This window comes from Sapajus apella, unplaced genomic scaffold (genome assembly GCF_009761245.1).
Source record: "Sapajus apella isolate SASKATOON/1434 unplaced genomic scaffold, GSC_monkey_1.0 scaffold28, whole genome shotgun sequence".
NCBI classification, from domain to species: Eukaryota; Metazoa; Chordata; class Mammalia; order Primates; family Cebidae; genus Sapajus; species Sapajus apella.
In genome coordinates this window covers 16,152,598-16,166,280 of record NW_022436968.1, presented here as the reverse complement: position 1 = coordinate 16,166,280, position 13,683 = coordinate 16,152,598, and the positions used below count along the sequence as shown (strand labels likewise).

The 13,683-nt window shown below is 38.3% G+C and overlaps 1 protein-coding gene across 4 annotated transcripts in view; it reads right to left on the bottom strand.

Moving 5' to 3' along the window:
* Positions 1–13,683, bottom strand: part of TTN (titin) — a 269,746-nt gene that overhangs the window by 216,240 nt on the left and 39,823 nt on the right. For all 4 annotated transcript variants that reach the window (XM_032293071.1, XM_032293067.1, XM_032293068.1 and 1 more), the window contains 4 exons: positions 12,679–12,910; positions 10,832–11,116; positions 10,485–10,610; positions 5,214–5,402 (listed from right to left, as the gene is read on the bottom strand). In XM_032293071.1, the coding sequence (XP_032148962.1) occupies positions 5,214–5,402; positions 10,485–10,610; positions 10,832–11,116; positions 12,679–12,910 (832 nt within the window). The remainder of the gene's footprint in view (positions 1–5,213; positions 5,403–10,484; positions 10,611–10,831; positions 11,117–12,678; positions 12,911–13,683) is intronic.

Genomic DNA, 13,683 nt, shown 5'->3' with positions numbered 1-13,683 from the left:
CTACACAAAGTCGAGTTACATATTAAGGAGCAAAATAAAGATTTCCCAACTCAAAACTGTTTTTATTACACATGGAATAGACATAGCTTTTAGACACAATCATCTCTGGGGCAGCTTCTTGGGAAAGGCTGGACTTGTATCACTCTCCGTCTTCAGTCCACGTGGTATCCTGTCAGTAGACTTGATTCCCTTGTTCTCAGTTTCTTATGTTTTTTTTAGCATGAAGTTAATGACAAACTGGATGTTTTCTTTGACGATTCTCTTTTTACTTCACGGGTTGTTTTAATTTGTGACTCTTTGAGTGTTTTAATACTTTTAGTGTCTGAACCCAGAGTAACTTTTGTAAGTGCTCTGGCTTGAGATTCTTTTGCTAGGTAAGAATAAAGTTAGGGAAAGGCATAAATTAGCTGTATTTGTAAGAATAAAACACATGCTTAATGTAGAGAAGATGGAATGTCATTAGGATGAGAAGGAAAGGCAGCATGTTAGTCATCAAACTAATATACAATATTTCTATGTTTATTATGCACATAAGAATTGTATTCAAACAGACTTCCAGGGGTTCGACATTCCTACTTAATCTCAGTGGATAACTCTGTAGCCTATATGAATCTATTAGGCCAAAATTAAAAAGAAACATATGAAGACTGGCCTTATGTCAAATAATTAGACAACTGTGCCTCATCTTTCACTCTTCAAGCATCTAAAAATGTCTTATCTTTCAACTTTCTTAGGTAGAAGTAAAGCAGTTGGATGTACAAAAAAATTCTTTTGCTTCAAGAACACTTTATCCATTGGAACAGAATGAACTGGAGATCCTGGGCAAAAGAGCTGAGCTCAAATCCATTCTGGGAACATGACAGTCAAACACTGTACTAAAGCACTAGACTCTTTAGAAAGTGAGTTAAGGGATCTACATTTCACCCACCTTCAAAACACAGCCAACTCCCAATTACATTACTGAAAATATTGTCATGGCTTCACCTACAGGACTTGTAGACAACACCTCCAAATAAATAATCACTCTGTGTGATTACTATGCTAGCCAGCAGCTCCAGTGAAATTGAGGGTCAACTCTCTGGCTGGTGAAATTTTCTATCTAATGTATATAACTAAACCTCAGTTCTTGAGATATTGCCTTTGTAGGCTATGGTGACAGAATGAGACATAGCTATAGAATAAAATCTCTTTAAGAAAGAATGAGGCCTCTTTATGGTGAGTGGGTGTTGCAGACACATTATATGAATCAATGAACCATATTCTTCTCTGTACTGGGTAGGAAAAAAGGCAACCATTTCAAAATTCAGTGCAGAGATGGCTGTGCCCCTACGCAGCACTGCACTGCCCTCTTTTCATCCCTAACACCACTACAGCCAGGATTAGGGAGGAACTTGAGGCCAGAGCTTTCTACAGACCTCTGGAGATGCCTGAACTTCTTCCTTCCATGAGACTCAGTGAAGCTGTTTTGCCTACAGGCACAAAACACAGGCTTCTAGAACCTGAAAAATAATTTTCTAATTTCCTTAATATCCAAGAGGAAAGTCCATGGATAAGAGGAAGAAGTCATCACACTTGCCCAGACAAGTTTATTCCTGCTCTTCCAGATACAATGGAGAATCAAGCCCACTAACGACAAAAATTATGATCTTGCCATGAGAAAATTCTACAATTCTAGGAGGATTTAAAGCATGTAAAAGAAGCATCATTTATGGAAAAATATCTGGGACTTCCAATTTTGGTCCAGAGAGAGCCTTGTTATTTTTAGTGCCGAATTTTCTTTCTTTTTTTTTTTTGGAGACTGAGTCTAGCTCTGTTGCCCAGGCTGGAGTGCAGTGATGCTATCTCGGCTCAGTGCACCCTCTGCCTCCTGGGTTCAAGCGATTCTTCTGCCTCAGCCTCCTGAGTAGCTGGGATTACAGGCATGTACCAACAGACCTGGCTAATGTTTGTATTTTTAGTAGAGATGGGGTTCCACCATATTAGCCAGGCTGGTCTTGAACGCCTGACCTCAAGGCTGTCTCAACTTCCCAAAGTGCTGGGATTACAGGCGTGAGCCCCAATTTTCTATTTTCATGGCCTCTTTGTAAACAACTAGAACCTCCAGATGTGAAAATAAAGAGGAGACAAGAATTGTTGAACCTCTTACTATTAAAACAATTAAACTGAAAGTTACCACAGTGTCTGGCACAATAATAAATACCCAATAAGTATTTCTCAGACTACAAGATTTTAACTTTGCTACACTTTCTTGGTGGCACATTGGTAAATATTAGAAAATATAGCACATAGGAAATAAACCTTTGCTTCCTAACCTCCTTTTGAAAGTTAAACTTTCTGAATCCAGACAGGTAAGTTAAATTTTCAGGATAATCTTGGCCAATGATTTGGCTGACTTTCAGAAGTCATTTATTAATAAGGTGCTAGTTTAGAGATATTCTAATTAACATATTCATTGATTCAATTTGCTTGGCAGAAAAGCTGCATAAAGCGATGAGGATGAAATGAAGCAAGTCATAGCTAAAAATCAATTAACCACCTTCTACACTTAGTACTGCTGACGTTGTCCTCTCTCCACAGTCATTGTGTACAATGCAGCTGTACAGTCCTTGGTCTACCAGCTGAACATTACATATGGTAAGAAACTGAATATTTCCATTTTGTGATTGCTTCAGTCTCTCGGATTCCTCTATCTTTGCACCTTCATGAGTCCAGGTTACATCGATGAAAGAATCATCTTTTAAAACACAGAGGAATTGAGCCGTGTCACCGCACTTTACAGTGACGTCCTGAAGATGCAGGAGAATCTTGGGTGCCTCACCCACGGACTCTTCAGCACATTCATCAGTGCTTTCTGCAGTTTGTGAAAGGGACACAGTATGGTGCATCTGTACATCTTGAATGGACGCAGCTGTGTGGGTGGAACTTTGAGATACACTTTCAAAAACCTGCACTTCATATTCATATGATGATCCTTGAAATGACTTAATTTCCTTTTGAGATATTTTGCTCTCCTCCTTTGTGAAAGAGGAATCTGCCACTGCCTGGGACTTGGTGGACTCTCTTACATCTTTCCCAGAACTTTGCCTATCTAGGACTTGCACTGTATAATCAAGTGACAAGAAAAAGAAAAGAATATTAAGATCTAAGTTTTGTCACTTGCCCATGTTAGTAACACAAAATGGCATGAAAGATGAAGATGAAAGACATAATTGTCACTTGGAAGCAGCATGCCAAATGCAGTATGCTGTAGGATGTCAAGATCACACAAAAGAAAATTCATTCCCAGTGATCCAGTGATGAGTGGTTGACGAAGGCTCATGCGGATGCTATACAATATCTGGTTCCTTCTTTCTGTTGTCGTTTGAGTTATTCAAAGTGACCCAGTCTCTCTTTCTATCTCTCTTTCTCTAGCTGACAATATTTGGGGCAGCATTTACTCTCCCTCTACCATATGCTTTATAAGTAATAATCAGCAAAGAGATCATTTAATGACGCAATAATACAACATTGCTTAGAAGAGCAAAAAAGCCAAGCAAAGATAGTGCCTAATAAAATAATTACTGGTTTTCCAGTGCACAGAAAACATACTTCAATGAAATTCAAAGTATATATGTTAACCCATAATGACCTGGGGAGAGTTACTGTATGTTATTTTATTAGTAAGTTATGGACTAACCACAGTATGCAATAAAACAAACATCAGAGACTCTCATTAGTAACAGTGGAACTGAGAAGTATACAGCAAATCAAAGTTGTTGAAGCGAGATGGGCTTTACCTTTTGGAGTCACTGTGAGTGTAGCTGCACAAGTGGCTTCCCCAGCACTATTGGCTGCTTTGCAAGAGTACTGCCCAGCATGCTCTGAGTAAGCATCAACTATAAGCATTAAAGCCATGCCTGTGGACTCCTCAAAATGGAAAACTATATCTTTTGATGGTAGAATTAACTGCTGGTTATGAAACCATTGGATTTCTGGCTTGGGAATGCCAGAAACCCTCGCATGAAATCTGACTGTCTCCCCGCTGTGCACCCTGAGGCTTGACAGAGGCTGGATGAAGATGGGCTTTTGGCCAAGGGACTCCTTCTTAAATGAAACTGATAAAGAGACATGCCATTGGGAGTTTGATGTATTTTCTTCAAATTTGCTAAATCCTGAAAAGAAGCATACCAATTTTTAATGTCTTACCTTGCATTGAAACCAGAACTCATTTGGAGTTGTCTACAGATTTGTCACAAATTTCAATAATGGGCTAGAATTCAGTCCAATCCTAATGCCTTGTCATTGTATGTCACTACTGATTCGAAGTCACACAAGTTTACCTCCATTTCCGAGAGAAGCAAGTTGAGACATGAATGGGCTAAGGAGCTTCACTACATTGTTCATGAAGGCAATAGTGGATACCCAGCAGGATTTGGGTATTCTTTTCTTTCTTCTTCTGGTTGTAAAGTCAGCTTTTCTATTTTATAAACCACTTTAAATTCATTATTTAAAAAACATCTAGTTATGGTTAATGTGCAAAATTAAGAAGAAAAGGAAGTTTCTCTGAATTCTTATGTATTTGTGTGTACTTAATACTACATAGACTATATTTGCTCAGGAAAAATAGTCCCACTATATAAAAATGCCATCCTTGTTTGAATCAAAGTGCCCCATTACTGAGGAAGTGTTTCTGATCACAGTTTAAGAGCCCTAATTAACATAAATGTTAAACCATAGGACTGGAGTCCTCAACACTAAGACATCTTGAAAGGATGGTGAATATAACTCACTGGTGTACAGACCTGAAACTGTCTAGCTTTTGTGAAGTCAAAATTGTGTCAGCATGATGAGAGGATTATAATACTCTTAGATGTTTTTAAAATGTAATTTTTATCTTGGCCAAATGAGAAAACAAATCTACCTATTTCTTCAGCATGTTTCACCCCCTTCTGATTCATGCTGATCAGGAAGCATGACAGCAGGTGACAGCAGCAATACATTACAAATTGTTACAGAGAAAAAGCAGGGCCAAATGAAACATGAGGGTTTATGATTCACAATGAAAAGTGGTAAAGGAGAAGTGAGAACATGGCATATAACATGGAAATAATTAGTTGAATTAGAAGAGAATGGTAGGAACAACAGTGATTTACATGAACTCTTGAGTAATTGTTACAGACATTGTAAGATTCGATCTATATTTAAATGGGGTTCTGAAAGTTGTTTTACTCTACCTTCCAGGCTCAGGCTGGCTGTGCTTGACACTTGGCCTACAGCATTACTAGCAACAAAAGTGTACGTTCCTTCATCTTCTGGAAAAGCTTCGGCAATTTCCAGTTGGTAGGTGTCTTCAAATTGAGTCATTCTAAAGAACCGAGATGGCTTGATTTTCTTGTCTTTGCTGTACCAAGACACTTTAAGATCTGTAACACAAAAGAAAAGAGATACTTTGACCACAAAAACGAGTGGATTTTTAAAATATTACCTGCAAACACAATGATAATAATACTAGTGACTATATTTCATATTTGACCTAATAACATCATTCTTTTATCTGGGTATGCCATATCCACTACTCATCTTCAAGAAGGAAACATGATTCTAGAAAAATATAGCTTGTTCTATGGTTGAACTGGTCGTAATGTTAAAATGATAGAATTTCAGTAACATTCTTAGACATTTGCATGTCATGCAGTGGAAGCAGGGATTTTGACATATTCAGTGACTTTGAGAAAAAGATAGTCCTGAGAACAGTCAACATGAAGGGTTTGATCTGGGCTTGTAGTTGCCTTCTGGGACAGACAGTGAGAAAAATCTCCACTTTTGGTTTGCAGAAAGATCGATCACAAAGAGAGCTGAGAAGATCAAAATATGAAAAGTCTAAAATAGATGCCTTTGAAGGCTGAAGGAAAAAAATCTCTATTTTTGTTCCTAATGAGCAAAAGGTTTCAGCACAGCAGTATATATGGCACAAATAATTGTACAGAAAATAATCTTTTAAATAAAGAGGGAGATTTATGGTATTTAAGCATCTTAGATACATTTAACACTTTTCAGAGTGGCAGTTATAATACATTATAATAAAGCTAGCTATTTATGTATAAGGATTGGAACCATTCTAAAATAATAGAAAATAAAAACTCAAATCACAGACAAAGACCATGTTATTATGTTGTAATAATTGCAGGTGATATGCACTCTAATTTTAGTTAATTGTTTGAATAGCCAAAATCAAAGCCACCTTGTTTATAGAGCACAGTCACTATACTACTTCATTGTCTAAATATCATCCAAGACGATCTTCTAACAGTTCAATTACCTAGCATTTGCCTGCATTTTAATGCCAATATTGGTCTATAAAAGTTACTCTCCTTCCCATGATGGTAGTTGTTTATAAATGCACGTTCTCCTCTTAGAGTAACAAATCTGTTCAGTTCCTTACATAGTAAGGTAAAGTAGAAAATGAAATCCTGACACTACAACTTGTCAGCTGTGTGACCTTGGACATGTCATTTGAGCTTTCTGGATCAGTCTTTTCATTTGTAAAATGGTGTGCATAATAATTTATGGGTTATTTATTGCATACAATTGCTGTGAGAATTAAATGATATAATACACATGAAAGGGCTTTATAAGCCACTGGCACAAGGCAGTTATTATAGCAAGAATATCTAACAACACAGACAGAAGCAATGTTGTCTTCAATAACACACCAGATGACAGGGCCATGTGATATAACAGGAAACACCATCACTATTTAGTTTATGTGAAGGGGTGTGTGTGTGTGTGTGTGTGTGTGTGTGCACACGCACGTGGTGTGATAATTAATGGCAGGGGAAGAATGAATAGTTCGGTACATCCTCTTACAAGGTTCTCTACTTATTCCTGCTGACAGCTTCTTCCTTTGGTAAACTGAACGAGGCACCAGGATACACATGAACTGCCACTGGTCATGAACCGCCCACAATAAGTGAGTTAACATGTGAAGCCTTTCTTGGTAGTGGACTTGGTGCTTGTGACTGCGATGCCGCGATCAGTGTTGCTCATTGGCCTCTCGCGGCTTCTATGAGGCCACTCTTCTCCAATCTTACCTTCTGATTACTCCTCCAATACCTCACTTCTCTCCCTTGACTCCCCTGGCTGAAGGCTTCTTCCACACTCTCCAGGCCTATTGTAATAACCTCTCTCCAGTTCCTGACTGCCATTCTAGCCTCCCACATCTGTCCATTCCTTCTTTCCCTATCACAATATTCTTTTTTTTTTTTTTTTTTTTTTTTGGAGAGGGAGTTTCGTTCTTGTTACCCAGGCTGGAGCGCAATGGCGCGATCTTGGCTCACCGCAACCTCCGCCTCCTGGGTTCAGGTAATTCTCCTGCCTCAGCCTCCTGAGTAGCCGGGACTACAGGCACGCGCCACCATGCCCAACTAATTTTTTGTATTTTTAGTAGAGACGGGGTTTCACCATGTTGACCAGGATGGTCTCGATCTCTTGACCTCGTGATCCACCCGCCTCGGCCTCCCAAAGTGCTGGGATTACAGGCGTGAGCCACCACCCCCGGCCACAATATTGTTTCTAAAAAGCGAACCTGATCACATTACCCAGGGGCTTAAAAATCCTTCAGTGGCTCCTCAGTGTAAACAAGATCAATTCCAAAATCTTCAGCATAGAATAACAAAAACTTTAGCCCGGCCTTTGCCGTATTTTCCAGCCTTCTCATCGCTCATGATATCACCTTCCAACAATACTTAAACCACTCAGTTCTAGCACATTAAGTGTCCTTTCAAGTTCTGATGACTTGGAGATGTTGTTTTCTCTTCCTAGGATGCCGCTGTGTTCAATGGCCCTACTTATTTTTCAGTGCTCAGTTTATACATCTTCCTGTGTCTCTCTCCTGGACAGAGAATGATGAATATGTGGGCCTGCTAATAGCACTTACAACCTTGGGATCTAGTTGTGTGCATGCATCTCCTCACCTACATGTTGAGCTCCTTAAAAGCAAAAGCAAGATCTGTTCAACCCAGCACCTAGGGTAATGTCTCAGTAGCAGGGAAACAGTAAATGGTAGAATAAAAATTTCCCAGATGCTTAAACGAATAATGAACAGTATAGTTTCTAGACTAATTATTCATCATTTTGTTTGGCTCTCTGTCACTCTATAACTCTCCAAATGACACTGTGGCAATAAACATTAGCAAAAACCTAGCTTTTTTATGTGTTAAGATTCTGCTTTCTCAGATTGTTCCTCTACCAGTAGGTGGCACTGGAGACCTTCAATAGGTAACATTTTCACTGCTAGAAACAGCACCTGGTTGCTCAGGCCCACGTTTCATGTTTCAGAAAGTACTGCTTCCCCACAAAACATGGAAAAGGGGCCTCTGAAAACTCCCAATTTATTTCCAATTTGTGGAAAGCAGGGCTATGCTTACTTAAGGCAATACCTGGCCAGAGGAAATTGTGTAAATATTTTTAGTCCTAGTGATGTGACACTATGTGAGTTGATAAGTTTTTGAAATGGCATTTTATTTAGTGAATTTAATTTCTTTCATACAGAAAATAAATTTATAAGAGGGTGCTAAGACCACTATATGTGTACAAATATTACCACACATAGGAAGTTAATGATCTTCTGAGTTTACAAAGCCTATACAAACTTTTAAAGACATCGGTCATACAGAAAAGATAGTGAAGTTTTCTCTTTCTCTTTCTACCCCAACTGGTGTCTTATAGAGTGCTTCATGTATATTTCTGGAAGCAATACTATAATATGTTAATATGTTATAGATTTAAAAGCACAATACCAATATAGTTAAGACAAATATTACTAATTTGGATGATGTATATATGTATGTTTATATAAAAAATTCCTCTAAAATTAAATAAATTGATAAATTATTTAGTGTAGTTTTAGTGACTTTGCTTTTAAAATACATTTTTTTATTATTGTGTTAGTAGGATATTATCAAATCGGTCCTCATTTGTTAATATTTAATATTTCTTGAACACTATGCCTCAAGTATATAGTCTATGATATTTGTCCATGCTGGTCACCCAATACTAAGTATTGATGTTTATATAATTCCTTTCTATGGCTATAATAAAATGAATGTATTGAGCCCCAGTTACTTGGCAGCCATGCCTATAGGTGCTTTACATACATTATATCTTTTAATTATGCTCATAAAATCAAATAGGTCCATTAGGTTTCTAGATCACCATCTCCATTCCTGAGGAGGAAATCATCAGGTCAGAAGACCAACTGAAGTATTAACGTGTTTAGAAAAATAAATCTTGACAAGGTAGAGACTGGATTATACACTCATGGGAGAAGCCTAATAAACAAAAAAATAAAGCTTTGCAATTACTTATGGGTCAGAGTGCTGGAAGGTGTCCAAGCTTTGAGAGTTTCCCTTTGGTTGGTGGTATACAAAAGCCAAGAAAATTAGACAGTGATTTTCATTTGGGATAAATGGATCATACATTCATTTATCTTGTCTCTATCTGAGGTCTGTCTATAATCATAATTGACTTGAAGTGGTTCTACATATCTTGTCTCATTCCACAAAGATCAGATTCCTGGGATGAGGGAACTGGCTGGTGGTACTTGAGAAGCATGCCCCAATTAAAAATGGTCACAGGTAACTCTGATTGATTACTATATGATGGGCACTATACTATATACTAACTTGGGTTACCTAATTTAATCTTGATAATAATCTTAAGTGTTTGATAATATTCATTTAACAATCATTAATTTGTCCAATCGACAACTATTTACTGAGTATCTACTATGTACCAGGTGATATTCTAGGGCAAGGATTCACTCTTGCTTTCATAGAGCTTACCTTCTGGCAGGTACTACTTTTCAGATGCCTAACTCTAGGTACTGAAACAGAATTCCTAGCCTTATAAAATATACTTTCTAGGATTGGATGCAATAGTATACTTAATGTATTCATGACAGAAAGAGAACCAGAGGAATGACATATTTGCCTAAAGTCACATATTGAAGGCAAGATTCAAATCCAGCATCTTTGACCATAAAGCCCCGACTTTTGACCACTATAGAGTATTGTTTTCCAAAGGATACCTTCCACACAAGCATTGTCTGTAGACTGAATAATGTCTTATATAAATGTATTATTCTTTTGAAATATATGTAGATGCCATTATAATTAATCTAATAATAATTTTAGTTTGTCATTGTATTTTATCAATTAAGAAATTAAAGTGCAGCTACAATCATAAAGGGAACATGACCTTTTTTAAGATTAGTGAAAATCATGAATCTAATTTTTTATTGTGATAAAGAACACAAAACATAAACGCTTAACCATTTTTAAGGGCACAAAATAGTGAAAAATACTTATCTAATTCTTAATTTAATAATTGAAATAAGTTTTCTGCTAGATTTCCATTAACCTTCAAATTATGCATGAGAGACGTTTGTGATGGAGGAAAAGGTCAGAGAATGTTTTTCCCATATAATTCTTTGTTTTTAAACCTACCTGTTCCAGAAACCTGGCATTGAAAATGGGCTGGCTGCCCTTCAGAAGTGACAGTGTCCTGAAGTGGGGTGATGATAGCAGGAGGATAAACAGGCATTTCCTGATCGGGAGACACAACTTCTGGAACTAAAGAAAGAAACCACAAGATTTGTCATGATTAAGTCACCATGGAGACGTCACAGAAGGGAGCATGTAGGTTTATCTTAATTTATTTCACAGCAGAGTGCTTTCAAAGTTGGGTAGAAGTCTACTTTTATGAGCTCCAAATTGTATTTTTTAATGCACTGGGAAAGCACAAAAGCCTGCTTGTTAGGTTTTTAAGCTGGGAGGTAGCAAGGCATTCCCACCTTCCACTGAGAGTGAAGCTGATGTTGTGGCAACTCCATAGTCATTCTTGGCTTCACAGGTATAGACTGCTGCATCCTCTGGGAAGGCTTCAATTAGCAAAAGTGTGTACTCTTGCCCATCATGAAGAAATTTGCACTTGAAGCCAGTGGAAAGCAGCTGCTCTTCCTTGTACCAGGAAATTTTGGGCTGTGGTCTGCCAGATATCACAGCACAGAAGCGGGCAGGCTTGCCAGACTGTACAGTGACAGGCCGGAGCTCCTGCAGAACTTGGGGCGGTTCAGGAGCTAGGAGTAAATGTCGACAAGTAGCCCATGAAAAAGTGTAAAAATACAGGAGAGCATGCAAAACTCTACATTGATTTGTTGCTGAGTAGTTATACATCCAGAGACAAAATTTTGGAATTTTTGTGGTATTTTTACTTGCCTCAGAATATTAGAACAATCTTTGTGCTAGGAATGAAGAAACATTTAGAATTTGTCCTCAAGCCAAGGGATTATCGTCAGAAAGGTATTTTTGATATTTTGGGGGCATGCTGAGAATGCTGAGTTAACCTGATTATCCCAGTTTCTGGTTGGGGTGGGGGCTTAGCGATGGATACCTGAATGAATTATAAAATAACTTCCATGTGCTACCTATTTTCAAAAGTAATATGGTGAGGAGGCTCATCCCATTCAGGGTTGTTTGTTTTGCAAGTATTTGTGTTTATGTCATAGTCATTGTGTTATGTACCAGTGCCAGTAAAATGCAATCAGTAGGTGTTGAATGAATGACTGAATAAATACTATTTCAGATCTAGTTAAATACAATTAGGTAGACTTAGCAAAATTCAGCTTTCCTGTTTTGCTAACTAAGCATATTCTTAGTGCTGTGATAAGTGAGAGGACCTGGCTTATGAAACCCAGACGTTGGAAGAAATGACTTCTGTGAGGCTAGTTTCTGATACTATCGTAGAAAAGATTTTTACTTTCCTGTGCCTTGGCTTCTCCACTACTAATATAGAGACAGTAAGAACTGGATGCCGTGACTATTGGTCTTCTAGGAACCTAGGGAATGTTGGCGATATGGTTCATCTTTGCGAATCCTGAGATTACCCCTAGTGTTCCTGCATCTGCCTCAGGGGTATTTTATTCAGAGAGGTATGGCCTAGGATAAGGACAGGAAGGATGAGGAAAGAGATCCACTTTTCTCTTTCATCTAGGTTAGACTCTAAACAAGGTCAGCTTGAGATTCAGCCTTAAGATTTCTAATGAGGAAAGCAGAGGTTTCATAGCACTCCCCTGAGGACTGCTCAGAGGCTCCTCAGGAGTGCTTGGTAGCAGGTGGAATTCCCCCTCCAAAATAGGAGTCCCTGTTCTTAAAGTTTGGGGTAGAGAGGATCTAGCTCCACATTGCCTGAGGCTCTCTAGGCCCTCCAGGGTCTCAAAGCAGACCTTTGAGTTCTCCCAGGCACTCCAAACCAGAAGTTGGAAACACCCCTTTTCGCTTGGTAGTGCTGCTAGGACTTGAACAGTTCAGGTGGAAAGCAGAGAACTAAAACAGTTTAATGGCAAATCTAGAGGTTCATCTGGGGTGTATGATAATTGACACCCAGTGGGTGTTCAATAGTGTTGATCAACCAAGTGAGGATCTGGCCATCAGGTGCTTTCTGGAAATAGCTGCTCAGTAGGTCTTTTAACAGCTGCCCTTTCTTTTCCATAGGTATAATGTGAAAAGAAATGTAGCTGCAACCACATGAATGCCATAGGTTCTTTAGACATTTCCTTCAAATTGCAAGAATTTAGTGACTTAAATGGGAGAATTATTTTGAAAGGATCCACAAAATGTGCTGAAATCTGTCCCTACATACCATTGACATAGAGAGTGACAGAACTCCTGTTCCTTCCTGCCACAAAGGTGTATTCTCCTGCATCGCTCTGTCTGGTCTCAGAGATAAACATTCGGTGGATTCTTCTCTCCACTACATATTTGTGTCTTTCTTGAACTTGAAAATTGATTTCAATGCCATCTTTATACCAGTGGGCATCAACATCATCTTCATTGACCTCAAACTCAACAACAGCACGCTGTTTCTCAATGACCTGTTGATGAAACAGCATAAAAAGTCAATCCATTTCTAAAACTGTTCAAATGAATGGTATGTGAAATCAATATATTATGATCTAATAAGTTGGCTGATTATAGCACTTTCCAATTTTTCCTGCCTAGTATTGGACAAAGGGTACATAAACTTTTTTTGTAGAGAACTGTGTTTGTACCTGCACTGGGGAAAGAAACTGCCCCAAAGAGACAATTATTTCATCCTTAAATGTTTGATTATTAATTACTAATAACAGATATAATGATGCTTTACATTTGGGGGCTTTTTATTACCTAAAAAGTAATTACAAAATTTGATTTCACTTGCTAGGAACAATAATTTTGTGGACTAGGTAGGAATTATTAAGAGTGAGAACGCTGAGGTTCAGAATTGGAAAATTAATGATTGAAGACATCTCCAGGTTACCTGAGTCCTCATTGAAGGTTTCTTCATTAAGGTCTACAGTCTCTAAAGCCTGTTTTTTATTTTTAGTTTTTTGGGGGGGATGAGCAATATGATGAAGCTGAACGCAACTGGTATTTCCCTAGACCTGTTTCCTCCATTATATCATTTGGGGTGACTGACACTTATGAGGACAAGCTCTGTAAATGCAGCTGACCGCAAAAGTGCCCAGCACCCTTGTCAGAAGCCCCCAGCATGGCTTGGACAGAGCTTCCTATAGACTTTGTAGAAAGTAGTTCTAGCCACTAAGGCCTTCCACACTTGCCTCTCCACAGAGAGAAACCTGAGAAAATGTCACCTTGTTCTTAATTT